This window comes from Dermacentor andersoni, chromosome 1 (genome assembly GCF_023375885.2).
Source record: "Dermacentor andersoni chromosome 1, qqDerAnde1_hic_scaffold, whole genome shotgun sequence".
NCBI classification, from domain to species: Eukaryota; Metazoa; Arthropoda; class Arachnida; order Ixodida; family Ixodidae; genus Dermacentor; species Dermacentor andersoni.
Window position 1 is genome coordinate 14,963,189 of NC_092814.1, and position 20,603 is coordinate 14,983,791.

Consider the following 20,603-nt stretch of genomic DNA (forward strand, 5'->3'; position numbering starts at 1 on the left):
CCCCGGAAGTGCTGCGGGATCCCCCCCCCCCTTTTTTTTTAACGACAGTGATAAGCACCCAGTCAGAATTTCGCAACGGCTGCCCTGTGCACTCTAACTCATTTTTGTCCTGCTGTAAGTTTTCTTCTTATGATCAGTATCAACTGTGAGTAATTGACCTAGATAAACGTTCTCCTGCGCATATTCTAGGGGCTTTCTGGCGATCATGAATTCTTGTTCCTTTGCAAGGTTATTGATCATCATCACCATCATGATCATCACCATGATCCTCATCGGCCTGTTTTATGTCCACTGCAGGACGAAGGCCTCTCTCTGCGATCTCCAATTACCCCTATCCTGCTCCAACCGATTACAACTAGCGCCCGTGAATTTCCTAATTTCATCGCTCCACCTAGTCTTTTATCACCCTCGATTGCGTTTTCCTTCTCTTTTTATCCATTCTGTAACCATACTGGTGCAACGGTTATCCAACCGGCGTATTACATGACCTGCCCAGCTCCAGTTTTTCCTCTTCTTGTCAATTAGAATATCTTCTATACCCGTTTCCTCTCTGATCTAAACCGCTCTTTCTGTCCCTTAACGTTATGCCTAGCATTCTTCGTTCCATCGCTCTTTGCGCGCTCCTTAACTTTTTCCCAAGCTTCTTTGTCAGTTTCCAAGTTGCTGCCCCATATGTCAGCACCGGTAAAATGCACTGATTGTACACCTTTCTTTGCAATGATAATGGTAAGCTTCCAGTCAGGAGCTGGCAATGTCTGCCGTATGCGATCCAACCCATTTTTATTCTTCTGTGAATTTCCTTCTGATGATCAGGGTTCCCTGTTATTAATTGACCTAGGTAAACGTACTCCTTCACAGACTCTAGAGGCCGACTGGCGATCCTGAACTCTTGTTCCTTTTCCCGACTATTTATCATTATCAATGTCTTCTGCATATTAATCTTCAACCACACTCTTACACTCTCTCTGTTAAGGTCCTCAATCATTTGTTTTAACTCGTCTGCATTGTTGCTGAATAGAACAATGTCATCGGCAAACCGAACGTTGCTTAGATATTCGCAGTCGATCTTTACTCCTAAGCCTTCCCAGTTTAATAGCTTGAATACTTCTAAGCACGCAGTGAATAGCATTGGAGAGTTTGCGTCTCCCTGTCTGACCCCTTTCTGTATAGGTATCTTCCTTCTTTTCTTGTGTAGAATTAAGGTAGCTGTAGAACCTCTGTAGATGTTTTCCAAGGTATTTACGTAAGCGTTCTGCCCTCCTTGATTACGTAATGCCTTTATGACTGCTGGTATCTCTACTGAGTCAAATGCCTTTTCGTAATCTATGAAAGCCATATAGAGAAGCTTATTGTACTCTGCGGATTTCTCAATAACCTGATTGATGAAATGGATGTAATCCATTGTAGAGTATCCCTTCCTGAAGCCAGCCCTTGGTTACCTTGGTTCCCTTGTTCCCTTGGTTGACCAAAGTCCAGTGTTGCCCTTATTCTATCGGAAATTGTTTTCGTAAATATTTTATATTATACTGGGAGTAAGCTAATGGGCCCATAATTTTTCAATTCTTTAACGTCTCCCTTTTTGTGGAATAGTATAATGTTTGTATTCTTCCAGTTTTCTGGCACCCTTGCAGTCGATAGACACTTCGTATAAAGAGCCGCCAGTTTCTCAAGCATTATGTCTCCTCCAGCATCAATTAAATCGACTAATAACAGTCGATGTCTAATAACAGTCGAATAACAGGTTATTGAACATTACGTTTGTTTTCTGCATATTAATATCCATCCCCACTCTTACACTTTCTCTGTTGAGGTCCTCAATCATTTGTTGTAATTCGTCCCCAATGTTGCTGAACAGGACACTGTAATTTTCGAACCGAAAGTTGCCGAGATATTCATGTTGATGCTCACTCCTAAGCCTTCCCAGAGTAATAGCTTAAATTGTTCTTCCAAGCATACCATGAATAGCATTGGAGAGATTGTTCTCTTTGCCTGGCAATTTCTTGATAGGTAACTTTCTACTTTTTCTGTGGAGAACAAGGTACATGTGGAATCTTTGTAGATATTTCTCATGATATTCACGTATCGCTCCTGTACTCCTTATTACACATTGCGCCTCTATGACTTTTGGTATCTCTACTGAATCAAATCTATTGTCATAATCTATGAAAGCCAAATAGAGAGGTTCATTGTCGTTCAGAGATTTTTCAATTACTTGATTGATGACAAGGACGTCATCATTATTTGATATTTTCTTGGTTATATCATGAGAAGCCAACTAACAAAGACGCCAAGAGCAACTTAGAGGAAATTTCTTGGACTTACTAATTGAAATTAAGAAATAATAAATAGATAATCATTTCTTTCTTAAGTTATTTCCCCTGCGTTGTCCTTGGCGTCTTTGTTTGTTGGCTTCTCATAATATGATTAATAAAAATCAGGCCCCTCGGTTAATCCTCTTTCTTCTGGTTCATTATATTCTTGGTTGTAATAACTGTTTCATATGTGTACATAAGTGTGTGACTAAACTACAGCATGTAAGATGTTCTCACTCCCTGCCTCAAGAGTCGGTTAACAGCAGGGTGTTGAACCGAAAGAATGCAGGTTCGCTCCAGGTCCGAGTTGAACGCGCTCTGATTTTGCTCGTTAAGTGCCAGAAATAAAAATTTATAACGGTTCGCGAACCGGTTGGACGCTGTCCATTTAACCTCCCTCCATGCTGAAGAGTGCTATCAAGTTATCCGCATGAGCTAGTTTCGGCAAGGACAGGTATCGACGGGTCAAATGAGGACACACCAATTGATGTATATTACGCAGCATATCTACAGACCTTCGTGTGCGATGGGGCGCCTGGACACACCCAACACTGGGCTCAGTCTTTTCCGTATTTGAATGCATAGTCATCCATACGGAGCGTGAGCAGGACGCTCGAAAATGCTGTCTTCTTTTAATGCGTTTAGCATTCTTTGGGTACTCCAGGTACTTTCCGGGGTCGGTCGGTTGGTCGGTCGGTCGGTCGGTCGGTCCGTCCGTCCGTCCGTCTGTGTCTGTCTGTCTGTCTGTCTGTCTGTCTGTCTGTCTGTCTATCTGTCTATCTATCTATCCATCTATCTATCTATCTATCTATCTATCTATCTATCTATCTATCTATCTATCTATCTATCTATCTATCTATCTATCTATCTATCTATCTATCTATCTATCTATCTATCTATCTATCTATCTATCTAAACCTGGGTCACTCGCTAGTAAATCAATAGTCGAGGGGTTAAAGGATTGGGCTGATGTGCCAAGGTAACAGGCTTTTAAACCAACTGTTGGACCAACTGCGTCCGTTTCCACGTGGCATGTGCACCCATGTGCCGCTCTTAAACGAACCTCTTTCACTCAGACACTGGGGATGCGGAACTGCGTGTGCGGCATTGTGTATGTACGCTCTTCAACGAAGCTCTTTGTCACCGACATGGAGCACTCGGTATGTGCCTTTGGGTAAGCGCCACTCTTCAATTACCCTCTTTGATGACAACACGAGTAATTATGTGCCACTCGGTTTGTGCTGCTGTTCAATAGCAAAAGAGAACTTTTAAAATTGCCCCACTGCTCGCATAATGCGCATCGCATATGTCCAGAATCTGAATTCTTATTCGCACAAACGACCGTGCGCAGACTTTCGCGTCGCGGCGCCGCCGAATCACACAGCGCGCTCGGCGGGAAGGGCGAAAGAGCTGCTCCATACATAGCGCGTCTCTGCGGCGCAATGTGGTGTGCCATTAAATTTTTTTAATGCTTATCACATTAACATCGACATTCATCGCGAGATGGGTTCTTCCGGAATGGTTGCAATAATATGATTGCCTATTTTAGGCACTTTGAGTTTATACATCTGAGTCTACATCCCGTGAGTATTCCATTCCCGTCAGCGTGTCGTCGTCATAGAGCAGTCGTCATGGTGATATCCGAACCAGGCGAGCGAGTGCCATAGCAAAGTGGACCGATGCCGGAGACAGTGTGCATCGCATATAGCCTAAGCAATACAAATCTCAGAATGAACCCTACAGATCCTGAATAAACGTGTGTTGAGCAATATCGCGTGTCGTTATATTGCTTGAATGCTCGACGGTCATCGTGAGATGGGTTGTGCCAACGCCTCCTAGATAACACAAGGCCGGTGCACTTCGATCCGTGATGTCATGCTACCTTGCCCGGCTGCCATAGTATCTAATGGGGACGCTCCCGATCGAGCCGCGGTGGTTTTGGAGTCATCTTCTTCGTCACGCTGGGCTTGGCAATGGAAATTTCGGTCCAAGTAGCATGATGTCACAAATCGGAGTGCACCGGCCTTGTGTTATCTAGGAGGCCTTGGTTGTGCTGGAATGTTTCCACTATACCGTGCGCTTTCCGGATTGCGCAGATGCAGAAAGCTTTTCTTCTACAAAATGAAGGCAATTAGAAAGGTTGGCGTAGCTTCAACGCCTTGACAGCAGCACTGTTTATTTCTACTTTGCTTCAGGTATTTAGTACAGGATTGGCTATGAGCGAACTGTGGCATAAGATTAGTGGTGCCGAAAACAGCGCGATTCAGATTCTAATATGTAAGTTAAATCTTCAAACTTCCACTGTGGAGCAAAGAAAGAAACCAGCAATTCGGTATGGCATATGAGCATACTGATACTTCTGAGCGATGATGCTTTGCTCTGGGCCCTATGTGGGATCTTTCTTACGCTTCTACGGCGGTCGCGGAGCCTTGAGCGCTCACTTTAAGGGTGAACCAAACCACGCGCGTTCTGCTCCGAGAAAGATTTTGCAGCTGGACGAGCCTTGCAGTCTGCTTAGAGGTGCAAAAACATGCTTTGAATTATTGCACGTAAAAAGACCAGATTTCGCGCCTTGTTTTCAGGGGAGGCTACCGCGCACTGAGAAAGTGACAGTGTTCATTAGCGATCCCAGTGTTATGCATCGAATAATTCGGACATGCAGCTCAAGTCGCTGATATTCCTATTTTCCCTTCTCAATGACCTCCGTATATCCCGGTACAGACAGTTATAGGAACGAACTGACCTAACGACCTTACGCAAACGACGTTACACCGCAAATGCTTTAACATTGTGAGCTCCAACAGCGACGTTGCGGAGCTTCTGCGGCAACATTTTGGCCCCGATGCACAACTGGCACAGACAAGTTGAGAAGTGCAAGCAGGTGCCCGTAGCAAGCAGGTAAGTCTAAACTCGTGAGTCTAAACATTCTGCTAGTGGAGTTACAGGAGCACAGCAGTAGTCATGCCGAAAAATCGCGTGTCAGTCAGCATCAGTTGACGCCCAATATGCTTGAACCGTTTCGTGCCGAAATGGCAACCGCTATTTTTTTCGGTTTAGATTTGGTTCAGGCACATTCCATGAATATCGGTTCGGGTTCTGTACGGACCCAAACTCTGATTCGGGCAAGGTTTCCTGTTCAGGTTCGGTTCTACACCCTGGTTAACAGTATAGCAACAGCTTGGGACCTGTAGATGTGAGAGTTGTTTTGGGCGCCCGCGTGTCATGCTTTGGTAAATCAGCTCTCTCCTGCGCCCCCACAGTTAAAGCAGCTCCTATCGACGCCACACCACCCAGCTCAAGTTCACACCCTATCGGCGCGTGTGAGCAGGGAGGAATTCTGTCACAGCGATGACTATTGCTGATGCCAGTTTGCATCTTTTCACGTCCTGAGTTGGCTATAAACAGGACCACGAATACAGCAGCTTATGTGTGCGCGTGTTCATTTTTTGTTGGCAACAAGACTTGCAGCAGACACTGGATAAGTCCGCGCGACTGACCTGGTCCATTGCCATCGTATGTGAAGTCCACCAGGTAGAAGCTGTCCTCACTGGCCGCGTACACAGTCCCGGACACTGCGTGCTGCAGTGTCTCCAGGCGCCCGATCAGCTTGCCGTAATACTCGGCCCAGACACCTGCATGGTTTCCCCATCGGAATGGCTGTCAAGCACATTACACAGAAAGGCCTCAGCTATCAAAACGTACCAACCAGAGAAGCATAACTGCTATTTCAAAGATTGAAGAAGCAGTAAAGAGCGGAGAAGCACAAGCCAGCCAACAAGAATGTGTACGCAGTCAAAGAGCAACTTGTCGACGAGAGTCTCTGCAGAAGGTAACCGGGATTGCGACAGTGGGATTTGGTGCATTTGCAAAGAATGCCCAATAACGATGATGCAGAGTATGAGGATGTCCAACTAGAAATACGAAACGTCAAAACTCGGTATATCACGGTCATGGTAATGCAAGCAGGCGTCGAGCTTCTAGTAACTGTTTGAGTACACCCGCCGGAGTGGCTTCGCGGCAATAGTGCTGTATGCTGAGCACGATGTCGCGACAACAAATCGCCGCCGCCTCTCGATGGGGGCGAGAACCCCCGTGCATTGGGGCACGTTAATTGATCCGGAGTTCCCAACTACCTCATAATCAAATCACGCTTTTGACACGTGATTCAATTTGCATTTGCTTCCTTCCTGGAGTCTTTACTACAATTAATACCAGTTTCGTCGGGCACGTATGGTGAAAATATTTCTTGGTGAGAAAGAAACTGTAACAGTGACAAATAACCGAAATGTCCCACTGCCACTAAATGTGCACGCAGCAGGGAAAGTGCTTCAAGCTTGCTTGACGGATAAAATTTTATGTAACTTTGTGTCATCACGTTATGCCCTGCTGTCGTCAGCAATGTGCGAAGAGCAAGGGGGTAGCACGGGGCGCATCTAACCCGGGTGAGAAAAAAGGCATGCGCTCACATTGCTGTGGAGGCGCGCCAAGAAACATGAGGTAAAGTAAAAAAAAAACATTTGCGCAAGTAGAACAAGGTAAATAAAACATACGTGGTAGCGAAGCATCCATACAAGCCCATACGTTCAAAACATGGCGGTTCATCAGCGGTTCATGGGGCTTAGCGCCATCTGTACGAGGATAGAACACTTCCGGCAAAAGAAAAGACAATGTGACGCCATATCCGTTACAAAGAGAAGTGAGGTCATTTTGTTCTCGAAGGCGCGAAATTTGTACTCGTGGTCTGCCATTGAGAGCTGCATATTTAAATGCCCCGCCATTGGAGCACGACGAATATTTTAGGTGCAGAGTGCTGGTTCTATCGTCGGACACCAAGCCCGTTGGCATGCGAAGTCACACGAAAATAACTAAAGTAAGCAATTATCTGTCCAGTAAAAGAGAATAGAGATTTTTAGAATAGCGGCCCCAAACGTTTTCGGGCCCCAAAGAAATAGCGCCGACGACACTGCGCATGGGCGGGACGCCAACTGCGTTTGGGTTCTGCGTTGGGCACGCTATTTCACTAATTTACCGGCAGCCCGAAATGTTGACCCAAAAGATTTGAGTAAAGAAACATGGCGGCACCCATCGAAGCGACGGCTCCAACCTAGCACCAAACTGGGTTCGATTCGTGGTAACGCGTGAAGTTCGCAAGCTAGGAGAAGTGACTGATGTTATCGCTTTCTCTCAACTAGTGTGTGTTATGAAGATTGATTCATTACACGCCGCCGATTCCGAATTCGATTGTGGATATTATGGCTCGTAGGCCTAAAACGGCTTAGATTGGCTGGTGAAGGCACGTAAAGTAGGTTTGCTCAAAACTAAGCGCAACTAATTGTTTGCTGCTTACAGAATAACCTCTAAATTGTAATTAAACGCGAAAGCACGCAAGTTACTATTCCTATCATAAGATGGTAAGTTTTATTTAATTATTTCTAATAGATTTTCTTTGACGCCGTAGTGGCGCTGTCAGCGCAGGACGCTATTCGCAAATGCCCTATTCTAAAGCTCTTCCCTCCTGCGTGCCCCAACACTAACACCTGCAAAGCTCTTTGAGGCCCCAAACTATTGGGGCCCTATTCTAAAACTCTGTAATAGCGCAAACCAGGACTACCACAAAATGAGAGGGACACACACAGAAGCGCTCTCATTTTGTGATCGTCCTGGTTTGCGCTATTCTCTTTTACTGGACATGTACCAGCTCGTCCCTGCAGAAGTTTTACTGAAAAGAAATTGCCTGGCGCTCGTAACTCACTACTTTCCACAGGTTGAGAAAGGACGAAGCTATACCCGCGTCACCAAATTCATACACGCGTCGAGAAGCAAAAGGGCACAACTTGATAGGAGCCCGTGTTGCGACAGGTGAGCTTTTCTGAACACTTGCCGAGCTATTACGCTGGAGCCGAAAAAAGGTATTTATTGATGATGCTAAAATAAAATTGCCTTTTCTTTACTCGTCACGCATATATAAAATTTATAAGGAACTTTACTTTCGTTGAATGAATCTGTGTCTCGCTTTAATTAGAAAACGCTTTTTTCTTTCCCAATGTTTGTTCTCTCCAAACATAGCCGCGCTTCTATCGTTGCTCCCATAACCACCCTTGCTGATGTCGGTGACAATTTGTGCGGAACCGCTTTTCGCCCGAATCTTGGCGACGTATTTGTTACCGTGGGCTTTGCTGCACTGCCGTTCCGTGTGTCCGAGTCCTTCGAGATCAGTTGGCTTTGATCACTCGAGGTTGCCACTTCCATGTGAGCGCGTCGTTTGACCAAAATGCGCCAATCAATAAAGCACCAGTTTGAATGAAACTTGGTACATTACCCAGAAAAAAAGATTAGACCAACTAGTAAAAGGGAATTGCGCTTTTGCATCTTTAAATATTGTGTGGAGACGGCTGAAAATGACGCACAAGGAAAATTTTTAGAATTTTTGATCTACAATCTCAGTAACAACCATGAATTTCATAACTTGTGTGATTAGTACGATTACGGTGTGCTAGCAGGTGAAAATTTGACATCCAGAAAGTGACGCTACAGCTGATCAGTTCTCAGAGATTTTAGAAAATTGCATTGAGAGCCGGCCAATGTTTTGAAATGCAAGAACCTATTGCGTCAAAATGAGCGTTCACCGCTTGCTCAGACAGCGACACGAAGAGGAAGTCCTCCACGCGAGACGGCGCCGGCCACGCCGGCAATGTGCAAGAACCGGGTTCCTCGCTGCTGTGCGTGCCTGCTTTGACCTTGAGCTCTGGTCAGGTCGGCCATCGCAGCTCTAATGGTTGCCTCCAACGACGCGCAACGGTTATTGCCCCTCGGGCCGTATGGTGATTACCCTCCCGGCAAGCCTCTGTGCAGGAGCGTCCATAAGGCATAAATTAGCTTTCAGTGAAACTCTTCCCAAGTTCAGTTAGCCCGTGATGACGTTTCGCTCTGTTCATCCTGGCCACAGCAGAGAGGCTGTTTCCTAAGGTTGTCAACTTGGCGTATTGAACCAGTCACACTGATACTTCATCCCTTGGCTGTCCTTAAAAGCGGAAAAGCAAAAACAAATACCCTCATTTCGACTTAATGAAGAAAGAACTCAGTATAACCGTGCACTTGAACGAGCTGTCATGCTGAATGGAGTCAACTGTACCGTTAAGAGGTGTCGACACCAACACAATAATTTAAACAATGACGAAGTCTCAAAAATTGAGTTCCCAGTAAATGCCCGTTACGCCTGCCAGCAAAAAACACGGTATGTAGGAGAGAAGCACGTCGAACACTAAAAAAAAAAAGTCACGCGAAAGACTTTTTCGGCACAGGCGCTGCTATATAAATAAAGGGTGTCCCACGTAAGTTGCGCCAAACATTAAAAATATGCAAATGCCACGTAGCTGGACAGAATCAAGGTAACGTTGTTTGCCATCGGTTGGAGATACTCATGTTATTTTTTGCATTCCGCCTAATTGTATAATTAGTCCTAATTATTAATCAACTTCTCAAATATTTTAGATGAATAGTGTCAATGAGAAAATTTAGAGCAACATTAAAAACTCTCCGTATAGTTTCTGTTGCTCAATACTTGCTACATAAAAGTATTTTTGCAAGCATGAAAACCCACGAATACAAGAAAACATAGACGCGCTTTCCTAAGCTTTTAATGTATGTGACGTCGTGTTTTATGTGTTCGCAGACGCACAAACTTAAAACACAGTAATAATATATGCTTTTATCAACATTATTTTGTCGCGGCAAGGTGGCGTGACGTCGCAGAAGCGTCTTCCATACGCATCCGGGCGTCTCTAAACGCGTCCCATTACTTGGCGTTGAAGCTGTCTCAGCTGCCTACGTAGACTGTCCCCGGCGCTGGCCAGAATTGGAACACACCCCTAGTGTCAGCAACATGGAATTTATAGTAGCGTGGTGCGTGGATGTTTTACGCATCACCTGACTATCATATGCCGCAAAACTAATATCAAGTCCTTGAAAGTTAGGGCAACATCTGTCTCTCTTGCTGTAAGTTTCCGCTGCGGTGCCTATGCCTAGAGTCATGAAAAGCACCCAAGTTGATAGAACTGTTGCACATGGATTGCCGCTGTAGTCTAGTTAACATTTAATTAAGTACCCATGCTTCCTACATACTCGTAGCCTCCTAGGCGTGTCCAAGTTGTTTAACAAAAAAAAATAGGGGCTACGAGATATGATGCTGGGAACAATGGTGTTAGCAGTTGCCTTGTGTACGCAACATAATAATAATAATAATAATAATAATAATAATAATAATAATAATAATAATAATAATAATAATAATAATGTTACGGAAGGATAAGAGAAGAGAGAGGAAGAAGATCGGAGACGCTGGCTGCTGCGTGTTGCTGGTGGTCAGCCATCTTAGCTATTCTGACACATCTCCGTTACATATTGGTGAGAGGTGCCAGGTACCACGGCTGGAAACGGAGCTCCGCAGTGGACGTCGCATCACCGTCCGCACCATGAATGACGGTGAGCACGCAGGATCAACGTCGTTGCCGCTTCCAACGTCACCGTCGCCAGCTACGTCGCTGTCACCTTCAGTCATCGTTGTGCAACCCAAGGATCCTGAAACTTTCTGCGGGACCGATGGCGCCGACATTGAAGAGTGGGTGGCCATGTACGAACGCGTGAGTGGAATCAACAGATGGGACCCCACGCTTATACCAGCTAACCTGTTGTTCTACCTAAGGGCACGGCAAAGGTGTGGTACGAGAACCACGAAGAAGAGCTAACCAGGTGGGACAAATGCAAAGAGAAATTGACAGAGTTGTTCGACAAACAAGCCGGCTGTAAGATTGCCGCAAAGCAGGAACTGAACTACCGTGCCCAATCACCCCCGGAGTCCTATGTCTCGCATATCCAGGACGTGCCGGCACTTTGTCGTAACGCCGATCACGACATGACAGAAGCTGAGAAGGTCGGGCACATGCTTAAGGGCATTGCTCACGACGCGTTTAATCTGCTCATGTGCAAGAGCTGCTCTACAGTTGACGCAATCATTAAAGAGTGCCGACAATTCCAGCAAGCCAAAAGCCGACGCGTCTTGCAACATTCGCCAGACTTCCCAATACTGCCGTAACGTCGACGTGTGAAGATCAACCCGCAGAGCAGCATGCGTTGACATCAGAGGACGTAGTGCGAATCGTTAGACGTGAACTGGATACGATGGCGCCCGCAGCTTTCTGTTGGCGTAACCCTGATGCTACCACATTTTCAGTTCCCCTCGTACAATTAATCGTTCGCCAGGAACTTGAAAACATTGGTTTACAGTCAGTGTGTGTGCTGTCGCCAATCCCAGAGCTAACGAACGCCCTTCTTCTATTTTCGCTCCACCCCGACGCTTCTCTCCCCGTTATCGAAACCCCACTGAGCGGAGCACTGCGAACGACCAGCCGATATGTTTCACCTGTCGCCGCATTGGCCATGTCGCCCGATACTGTCGCAACTCGTGGCCCTCAACACCTCGCACGCCAACCAACCTGAGCCGTTTTGATGGAAATACGCGCAATGTTTCGCCCAGCGCCGAGTCTGACAGCTCCGCCAACTCTGCTTGGAACACGTGGTACAGTCGCTCACCATCACCGCACGGACACCAGTCTCGTTCACCGCAAACACGTCGCCCGTCTTCCCCTTCGCCGCAGCCACGTCGCGTTTGGTCCCCTGTGGCCTTAAGCCTCACCCTTTCGGAAAACTAGGAAATGCAGCCCTCGGAGGTGGTGCTGCATTGCCGGCTACTGCAGCAAATCCTCTGTCTGTGCCCACAAGGAGAAGTGTAATTGACGTCAGAATAGACGGCGTACCTGTCCAAGCCTTCGTCGACACTGGAGCTCACGTATCTGTGATGAGTGTTAGCCTACGTAGACGTTTAAAGAAGGTCCTCACCCCAGCAGCTGCCCGAGTGCTTCGTGTGGCCGGCGGCGGCGTGCTGGTTGTTCTTGGAATGTGTACTGCGCGTTTAATTATTGCCCGCCGCCCTACTTCTGTTCTCTTTGCTGTAATCGACAACTGCCCTCACGACGTTATCCTTGGATTGGAATTTTTATCCACTCAGTCTGCTCTCATCGACTGCGCGACCGGCGTTTCTCAGTTAGAACTGTCTCAACTCCCCGATGCTCCGAGTACCGCCTCACCGCACTTGTGCTCGCTTCAAGATGGGCGTCGGTCACCCAAGGCAGTTACATACGTCCCTTTGACCGCGCAACCACAGGTTCCTGACGGTGCATATGTGCTTCACCCCATCCTCGATGTGCTTTTGAACCGGAACGTTGCTGTTACTCATACGTTGGCCACGGTTACTAATAACGACGTCGTTTTACCACTTCTTAATTTCAGCCTATGCCCTCAAATGCTTCCGGCCGGCATGTTCTTGGCCAGCATTTCTAGTGGTTGCGAATTTGACATTGAGAGTCTGAGTGTCGAGAGTGGCTTATTAGCGCCAATTGTAGCTGACAGCTCTGGTTCCTTAACAGATGACTTCGCGAAACTGATTGCACCTGACCTTACCTCTGCACAGGCCACGGACATACGACTCCTGCTTGAATAATCGTACGGTGACATCTTTGATTTCGGCGACAGGCCGTTAGGCCAAACATCTGTTGTTCACCACCGTATAAACAATGGAGATACGAATCCTATTCGTCGGCGTCCCTATGGTCTATCACATGCTGAACGTCGAGTCATCCAATTAGGATTGGACAAAATGCTCCGTCAACGAGCCATCAGGCAGCCCTTGGGCTTCGCCTGCCGTGCTTGTCAAAAAGAAAGATGGTACCTGAGGTTTATGCGTCGATTATCGCCACTTAAACAAGATCACGCGAAAAGACGTCTACCCACTACCACGCATCGATGACGCCTTGGACTGCTTGCACGGAGCGAAATACTTCTCGTCCATCGATCTTCGATCCGGCTACTAACAGATTTCAGTTGATGAAATAGACCGCGAGAAGACGGCCTTCATCACGCCAGATGGCTTATATCAGTTCAAAGTCATGCCCTTTGGCCTATGCAATGCTCCTGCGACATTTGAACGTATGATGGACTCTCTCCTGCAGGGCTACAAATGGACCACCTGTCTTTGTTACCTTGACGACGTTATTTTTTCTCCCACGTTCGGCAGCCACCTTACCCGACTCTCTGCAATTCTTGCGGTCTTCCGAAAAGCCGGCCTTCAACTGAACTCCACGTAGTGTCAATTCGGGCGCCGTCAGGTCACCGTCTTGCCACAACTCATTGACGCATCCGGTGTCCGACCAGATCCGGAAAAAGTTCGCGCCGTACGCAGTTTCTCTGTACGCAGTTTCCCCGTACGCAGTTTCCCACATCCTGCATCTGACGTGCGCTGCTTTGTCGGCCTGTGTTCTTACTTTCGCCGTGTCGTCAAAAACTTCGCCGACATTGCTCGGCCTTTGATAGATCTTCTAAAGAAGAACACGCCGTTCTCTTAGGGACCGGAACAGGCTCACGCGTTCGTCGCTCTCATCGGGCTTCTGACCACCCCTCCCATATTTACCCACTTTGATCCGTGTGCACCGACCGAAGTCCACACTGACGCAAGCGGCTATGGCATCGGCGCTGTTCTCGCCCAACACCAGAATGGTACCGAGTGCGTGATAGCTTACGCCAGCCGCCTGCTGTCACCTGCCGAGAGAAATTAGTCCATCACCGAGCGGGAGTGCTTGACTTTAGTTTGGGCTGTCACCAAGTTCCGGCCATATTTGTACGGCCGCTCCCTTTCGATCGTCACAGACCCCCACGCACTCTGCTGGCTGTCTTCCCTGCGTGGCCCGACTGGACGGCTTGGTTGCTGGGCTTTTCGGCTCCAGGGATTTTCATTTAGTGTCCATTACAAGACTGGACGCCTCCGCAAGGACGCTGACTGCCTCTCGCGTCGCGTCACCCCGTGGATCCTCCCGATCCTGTTGCGAATGATCCGGTGACCTGCGTGATGGCTTTGACTGACATGATCAACATGCGCGCTGAACAACAACGCGACGCATCCTCACAGCCCATCATCGCCGGAGTGCAATCTGGCAGCACCGACAGCACGTGCCGCATGTTCGTGCTGCATGACGGCTTCTTCTACCACCGCAATATCAACCCTGACGGCCCGGAGTTGCTGCTTGTCCTTCCTCGTCATCTGCGACCCGTCGTTCTCGGACAACTTCACGAAACACCAACGGCGAGACACCTTTGGGTTTTGCGTACGTACGACCACGTACGACGCCGGTTCTTCTGGCCGGGTCTCTACTGCTCTGCGCGTCGTTATGTCGCAACTTGCGAATTGTGTCAGCGCCGGAAGAAACCACCCCTGGCCGACTCCATCCCATTGACGTTCCCTCTGAACTGTTCTTTCGCGTAGGTCTCGACGAGCTTGGCCCTTTTCCCACAAAGACTAGAGGGAACAAGTGGATCGTCGTCGCTACTGATCACGCGACATGCTACGCGATAACCAAGTCGTTGCCGAACAGTTGCGCAATTGACGTCGCCGATTTTCTCCTTCGCGACGTCATTCTCCAGCACGGTGCACCTCGACAGTTACCTACAGACCGCGGCCGCTCCTTCTTCTCTCGAGTTGTCGGCGACCTCCTCCGTTTTTGTGCCACTAAGCACCAGCTGTCCACCGCCTACCACCCACAAACGAACGGTCTTACGGAACGTCTCAACCTAACAATCACCGAGGTGCTGTCGATGCACGTCTCCAACGATCACCGCGACTGGGACGCCACGCTGGCTTACATGACGTTTGCGTATAACTTGTCCCGACATGACACCGCAGGATATTCACCCTTTTGTGACTTCTGTGGTCGCGACCCCACACTGCCGTTTGACACCATCCTCCCTTCTGTGCCACGTGGTGCAACGGAGTACGCTCGTGAAGTCATCGATCGTGCTCGTATGGCATGTCAAGTCGGCCAATCTCGTTTATTATCCTCACAGCATACACAGAAAGGACGTTACGACCGCTGTCATTGCGATGTTAAGTTCGCACCAGGTTCTTGCATGCTCGTATGGTCACCATATCGTCGGGTTGGCATCTCCCAAGAAGCTTCTCTCTCGCTACACAGGGCCGTATGAAGTCCTACGCCAAATTAATGACGTCCATTATGAGATTTCACTGCTACACTTTGATGCATCCTCAAGTCAGACGCCTGCCGACGTCGTGCACGTTTCGCGGCTGAAGCCATACTTCGCTCGCAGTTCGTCGCCTACCATGCGCCGAGACGGCGCTTCCCCACCCGGGGGTCCTGTTACGGAAGGACGAGAGAAGAGAAAGAAAGAAGATCGGAGACGCTGGGTGCTGCGTGTTGTTGGTGGTCAGCCATCTTAGCTGTTCTGACACATCCTGTATATATATTGTAAATATAGTTTTTATATACTGGACACATCCCCGCAACAACAACAACAACAACAATAATAATAATAATAATAATAATAATAATAATAGCAATAATAAATGCATCGATTGAGGTAAAAGACACCCCAGCTTCGCTGCTCGACCTTCTGCACAGAGTGGAAGGGCTGATGAGTTTTTTAAGAAGCCGTTCCATCTTGCTATTACACTAGAAATGTTAGGAAACCAAGTCAAAATTTTCGATGAACTGTGAACACACACTGACACAATGATGCTCTTACGTGTTGAGTCGATCAAAAGTGGTGTTTGCCTGAACACGTTTTAAGAAAAGGGCGAGTTTCTTCATTTACGTGGACCTGCTGCTGTGCGCATCTAACCGCGGTATTAGGCAATCAGCCAGGCCAGTAACTGCTTTGAAAAGAAGAAGCTTGAATGAGGCTTACGCGTAGCCGTGCGTCCCAGCTTATTTACGTGGGCCAAGTTGTCTAACAAAAAAAAAGGGGGGGGGCTACGAGATATGATGCTGGGAACATTGGTGTTTTGTTAGCAGTAGCCTTATGCACGCTTGTGAATACTTCTGTTATCATAGATTAGCTAATTAGTCGTGAAGTGACGTGAACTGGTGTTCTACTTGTCTTTGGACAGGCCACACGAGTGCGTTTTGCAATAAGGCGAGTCCCAGCCATCCATGCTTACAATGGTCCACCCGCCGTGGTTGCTCAGTGTATATGGTGTTGGGCTGCTGAGCACGAGGTCACGGGATCGAATACCAGCCACGGCGGCCGCATTTCGATGGGGGCGAAATGCGAAAACACCCATGTACTTAGATTTAAGTGCAAGTTAAAGAACCCCAGGTGGTGGAAATTTCCTGAGTTCTCCAATACCGCGCGATACGGCGTCCAATACAACACGAGGTCACGAGATCGGATCCCGGCCACGGCGGCCGCATTTCGATGGGGGCGGAATGTGAAAACACCCGTGTGCTTAGATTTGCGTGCACGTTAAAGAACCCCAGGTTGTCGAAATTTCCGGAGTCCTCCAATACGGTGTGCCTCATAATCAGAAAGTGGTTTTGGCACGTAAAACCCCGTAATTTAATTATAGTGGTCCGCTTGTCCCGCCAATGGGCACGATGCTCCCCTGTCGATTATGCAGCGTCTAGTGTGGCCGACGTAGCTACCTCGTTTTGGTACCGTGTCGTAGAGAGGATGTTTATACTACCCATTTTACAAATTGGCAAGACGGGCCGCTGCTTAAACGACAAATACAGCGGGGTATTGTGCGCAGATACGGGCATAAGCAGGATCCGGTCACCAGCAGACCGCTGTAAGCGATGCTAATGCACATAATACGATACAATCAATAGATGGAGCTGTGCCCCTGGTACTTACGGAAGCTGCTAACAGGGCAGTTCAGCCAATAGGAATCATGGTTAGTACGTGGATGTGCCTAAACTTGGTTTCTTTTTCTAGCTTTAAACGGCTTTGTGACTTTGCTAACTGATCAATTATAAAAGAAATACGGCGTTAAAAATACTTGAATTTATTGAGATTGCCGAGGGCAGTATTTGAACGCAAGACCTCTAGCACATAAGCTCGATATTAAAACATTACGCCATGGACAAGCACAAGCACTGCTATTCGCAGCGATTATGGGTGTTGCAAGAGTCTCACTGCCTTCAGCATTTAAAACAGAAGCTTGGTTTGAAGGCAGGTAACGCGTAATAAAGGAATCCGCGAGCATGAAGACAAATCCGCGCACCCGCCCCCCCCCCCCCCCCCCTCCCGTGCGCTGGCAGAAGGAACGCGCCAGACGTTGGCCGCCGGAGGAAACCCTGCATGACGCACGCCTTCATTTTTCGGCACACGTGTTCTGATGAGGTGTAGCGATGAAAAATGCACATTTTGAAGCCTACAGCACTATAAAATTCTGTCAAATGTAATGCCACTGCGTCTACGAGACTGACATTGAGAAAGTGTGACTATATTTGCTGAAATTTGTCTGCCACAAATCTATGACGAGTGGCTTCACGCATGCGCCACGATTTAAGCGCTTACGTCTGATGTCGCGTGACTTGTGTTTCGGGCACTTGCACCACAGCTGTTGCCTTCTCTCGCTTGTTTCGCCTGAAGCGCTGCATTAAATCTATCTGCCATCCACTCTCCCTTCCATTGGCAACATGTGTGATGTATCAGCTTTATCGAAATGGAGCGCAATTTCCACCAATGCATGAGGAAAAAATTCAGGATGTTCCCAGCCATCCACGCTTCTGATGAACACGGAGTTTTTCAACGTGTTTTCCTTTCTCTTTTCCTCGATGTCCGCAATGAAAACCCCGTTTTGGAGGACCTTACTACGGATTACTCATGCGATCCGTCTCTTTAGCGCAGAGTTAGCTCTGTGTGCGTCTCCTTGTTCGCGCTGTCTTATGCATGCGCGTTGCATACAAGCCTCACTGGGCAGGGTGGCGGGGCGAGGGTGCTGGCCTACTTGGCGGAAACACGGTCGGAGAGTGAAGCACGCATTCCGCTCGAACGGGGCCGCCGCGCGTCGACCCCGTGACCCAGAACCGCGCTTGCTTCTCGTTTGTACTGCGCCAAGCGGCGGCGATCGAGTCCCCTAGAAGCATTCCACAGGAGCCTCTAGCAAACGTCACCGACGACGTGAATGCGGTAACAGGAACTTTGGAAAGAAGCAACAGGTTAGAACCATTTCCTTCAGTATAGTGACGCCTCAATAAACTACCAATATATCGTATTTTTAAATATTCGTAAGCACAAAAGGAAAATTACGGTAACTACAATAACTTCTGTAGGCGGAAAAATACATGCGCACAGTATCGTGGGCGCTCTTCTGTCACAAACACACTATGCGTACAGTGTATCCAAATAATTACCTCGAACATAAGCTTGCCTGTAGATATGTGAGAGCTTCGAAAAAGACAATGTTGGGGAAAATGCTATTTCTTCGCTTTCCTTTTTCCAATGCATAAAAAGCAAAAAAAAAGTCAAATTTTAACCAATAAAAGAGAGAGAATTCGAGTCAATTATGCAAAACTTGTGTCACCTTTTGGGTATAAAAATTCAGGCGACATCTTCCTTCATCCTGTTTGGGCAATATTTTCGATGGTGGTTTTTTGCTGCATCTACGCCGTTTGTAGCTCAATGAGGCAACCCCTACACGCGTCACTTATCGTGCGACACTGGCTACGACCTTTCACGACAAGAAAACGACAGAGTGGTGTTAAGAACGGCCAGCTGGAGTGCAAGTTTTGCCAACTAGTTGCGACAAAGGCCGCAACTTTCCTGGAGCGCCGCCGCAAACCTCTAGCCACGGCGTGACTAAGTCGACTTTGTGTCGGGAAAAATACGCGCGCCCACCACTCTCCGTCGCTTCAGCTAGGATGAGATTGACGAAGCAGGCTTTGTGCTGAAACCGCCACCGTTACGCTCTAGCCTCGTCGCCGTTGTGACTGAATGAGTTCGGCGGGCCAACTATTGTTACCGAAGCCACCAACGCGGACCTGATCTGCTATAAGTGGGGGAGTTGCCGCGGGAACGTCGTCAGAGACCTCTTCCCACACGCCGACCAAAACGCAAGACAATGGCTACCCGGGTGCACTGCGAGGGTCCGCTCCGAGTTCAACAAAATTCGTGTGATGTCGGTTTCGGACCGAGAACCTGTGTGTGTGCGTCTGTGTGTGTAAACCGTCCCGCGGAGAGGCGGCGTGTTTACAATGACTGGACGAACGTTTCCGCCCCCTTGGAATCAGGGGAGGACCGAGTGTTTATAAACGGCTGTTGTGCGGATGCTCGATACACTTTCTTACGCAGTCATGTTAGACTGGGACACTCTCTCAAGCAGTCGTGCTAGACTGACGTACTTTCTCACGCAGTCATGCTAGACTGATGAACTGCCTGTAAATACTGTAAATAAACCCATGTTCCTCGTTCTCGATGAGAAGCAGTCCTTCCTTTCGTCAACGTCCTCAGCGTGGATAAGTTGGACGACAGCATGGGCCAGCTTCCTTCTAATTCATGCCCGACTGCAATCTTGACAACGGATCACGAGTGATGGGATTGAGCCCCCAATCATAACTGGATGACCGCGGTGAGATGGACTTTGCGACGTGGTGTTGTGTCTGTGGTGAGTGCTTGGTTCTTGCTTTTACTCTCTAGGCTTCATCTTGTGGTTGTTCTGTTTAGAACAGTAGGGAAGCTAGATTGCTGAGTGTTAGCTAGGTTGTGTTTTCCTAGCTAGATTTAGAGAGCAGGATCAAGGCAGTAAAGCAGTAATCATGGAGTTAAGGACACTGCTGAGAGACGAGTTGTTGATTGTTGGTGAGGAACTGCGCCTAGATGTACACAAGGAAATGCTAAAGCCGGAATTATTGCAGCTAATTTCCGAACAGGCCAGTGAGAAAAAAAATTGAAATGGGGTTTGAGCTTCTGGAAAAGAGAGAAGAACGAGAGAGAAAAGAACAAGAGAGACAGAAACGCGATAAAGATCGCGAGTTAAGAAAAATGCAACTTGAACTTGAAAGCAAACGTTTGGAGCTGTCTCAAGGAAGTGAAGGGGCTCTGGGACGATCAAGTGCGGCAGAATCATACCGCATGGACAGGCTATTAAAGCCATTTGAGGTCGGGACCGACATAGGCTTGTTCCTAAGCAATATTGAAAGGACTTGCGAGAAGATGAACTTCGGTCCGAGTACATGGCCACAGTGGTTGCTGTCTATGTTGCCGTGTGAGGCTGCAGAGGTAATCGCCAGGCTCAGTGCGGAAGATGCATATGATTATGCGAAGGTCAAGGCCAGTCTTCTGAAGAAATACCGCCTTTCAGCCGAAGCTTTTCTGCAAAGGTTTAGAAGCACAGGCAAGAAAGATAGCGAGGGGTATCCGGAGTTTGCATACGGCTTAAAGGCCAAC

General features: G+C 48.0%; 1 protein-coding gene across 1 annotated transcript in view; it reads right to left on the bottom strand.

The window, feature by feature from the left end:
- Nucleotides 1-20,603, bottom strand: part of LOC126545889 (protein Skeletor, isoforms B/C-like) — a 341,332-nt gene that overhangs the window by 268,596 nt on the left and 52,133 nt on the right. The window contains exon 2 of the mRNA XM_050193912.3: nt 5,810-5,944. Within this exon, the coding sequence (XP_050049869.2) occupies nt 5,810-5,944 (135 nt within the window). The remainder of the gene's footprint in view (nt 1-5,809; nt 5,945-20,603) is intronic.